At 31.8% G+C, this 1,846-nt stretch overlaps 1 protein-coding gene across 1 annotated transcript; it reads right to left on the minus strand.

The window, feature by feature from the left end:
• Window positions 1-463: 463 nt before the first annotated feature.
• Window positions 464-1,592, minus strand: LOC121210993 (probable calcium-binding protein CML25). The gene has a single exon (XM_041083086.1). It carries the CDS (start codon window positions 1,202-1,204, stop codon window positions 617-619), a length of 588 nt encoding a protein of 195 aa, XP_040939020.1. The 5' UTR covers window positions 1,205-1,592; the 3' UTR covers window positions 464-616.
• Window positions 1,593-1,846: the final 254 nt, after the last annotated feature.

The following is a 1,846-nucleotide window of genomic DNA, read 5'->3' on the forward strand; positions in this document are numbered from 1 at the left end:
GTATGAATAAATTCAACCAATGAATTAAGTAATAGTGAGTTAAATTTGTTTAAATTGAAAAAAGAAAAGGAGAAAATTAACCTTTTGTAACCTAACTAATACTTAATAAGGTAAATTGAAATTTTGGATATTTTAATTTGCGCGTCGAATTTAAGTTTCTAACTTGACTTGATAATAAGAATTATTATTAGGTGGGAAATAAAAATGTAATATTTATGAACTCGTGTTCCAGCATATTTTTATAATCATATCATATTTTAATTCAATGCAAAATACGTAACCTATTAATTTTAGATGTCAACATTTTCTTTTTTAATAAAATTCAATGTATTTTCAGATTATACCTAATTTTCAATTTTAATGATTATATAAAACAAGCCAAACCATAATACTAAAAATAATCGGTTCAATTTCTCGTCAAATAATAATAATAATAATAATAATAATAATAATAATCCTTCAATTCAATAGAAATTAGAAAGTATTGTTTAAAAAATATAAATCTAAAAGAAATATACACAATTTTCCATAAAATAGAAGAAGAGGAAGAAGAAGCAGAGATCCAGATCAACCAACAACTGAAAAACCAGAAGAATGGGTTTCGGGGGGAAGCTATCTAAGAATCCATGGAATCATACCTTGGCCCAGCCAACATCATAACCTTAAATTCTTCGAAGTCAATCATCCCGTTCCCATCATTATCGACTCCGCTTATCATCTTCCTGCATTCAGTAATGGAGCAATCGTCTCCCAGGCTTTTAAGAACCTTGTGAAGTTCTTCGGCTGAAATCGAACCGTTCCCATCTAGATCATACACCGAGAACGCGTCCTTCAGATTCTCCAGAACCTCCTTGGAATCGACTCCCTTAGTGTTGAGCTCCACGAATTCCTCGAAATTTATGAACCCATCACCGTCTGCATCGAATTCTTTGATCATCTTTTGGACTTCTTCATCGGAGGGTTGTTGGCCGAGAGAACCCATGATGGAAGCGAGTTCAGACGATGAGATCTTGCCGTCGCCATTAGCGTCAAACATCTTGAAGATGTGTTCGAGTTCTTGGGGTTGGATTTGAGCGAAGTTTCGCGATGGGGTTGGCGTCGGAGATTGAAGGAACGACAATCCATTCGGAGGAACAGCTGGAGAAGCTGTTGAATTCGGGGAATGTTGCTTCTTTTTCCGACTGAAAATCGACCCAAAACCCATTGGATTGCTATATCTTGGAATCAATTGAGATTGAAGCAAAGCAGCGTTCAGAAAAGGAAAGATCGAAGAAAAGCACTGACAGATTTAAAATGCAAAAATATGGTTTTTAGATATATTAAAATGCGGGGTGGGTGGTTAAATTATAAATTTGAAGAAAGGGAAATCTTAATTTATTCTTCTTCTTCTACTTCTTTTTCTTAAATGTAGGAATATTATATAAATATTATGATTGTGGAATTAATTGTTTTGTAATTAAAATTTTGGATTTCTGTTTTCTGTGTTTGAAAGAACAACGGAAGTAAGAGGGGGTTAAGGCGTGACTGCTTCATAATTTTTGTGGGAAGGGAAAAATATGGAACCCTGTCTTTTCATTTTGATTTGTTTGAGAGATCCGACTGGACACATCATCAACCCCAAAATTTTATATCTTTGCTTCTTAAAACTAATATAAGCATTATCAACAAAATTTTTTTAATTATTTACAAATTTAAATTATAAATTTTGTTTGTTGTATTACTTAAAATTAAATATTAGTTATAATTAGATTGTTCGATAAATGATAAATAGGTCCTTATTTACTTATTATTTCCTATTTTTTTTGGAAAATTTTTTATCTAATAAATTTCATTGTGTGTTTTCAAT

The sequence above is a fragment of the Gossypium hirsutum genome, chromosome A12 (genome assembly GCF_007990345.1).
Source record: "Gossypium hirsutum isolate 1008001.06 chromosome A12, Gossypium_hirsutum_v2.1, whole genome shotgun sequence".
In the NCBI taxonomy this organism is placed as follows: Eukaryota; Viridiplantae; Streptophyta; class Magnoliopsida; order Malvales; family Malvaceae; genus Gossypium; species Gossypium hirsutum.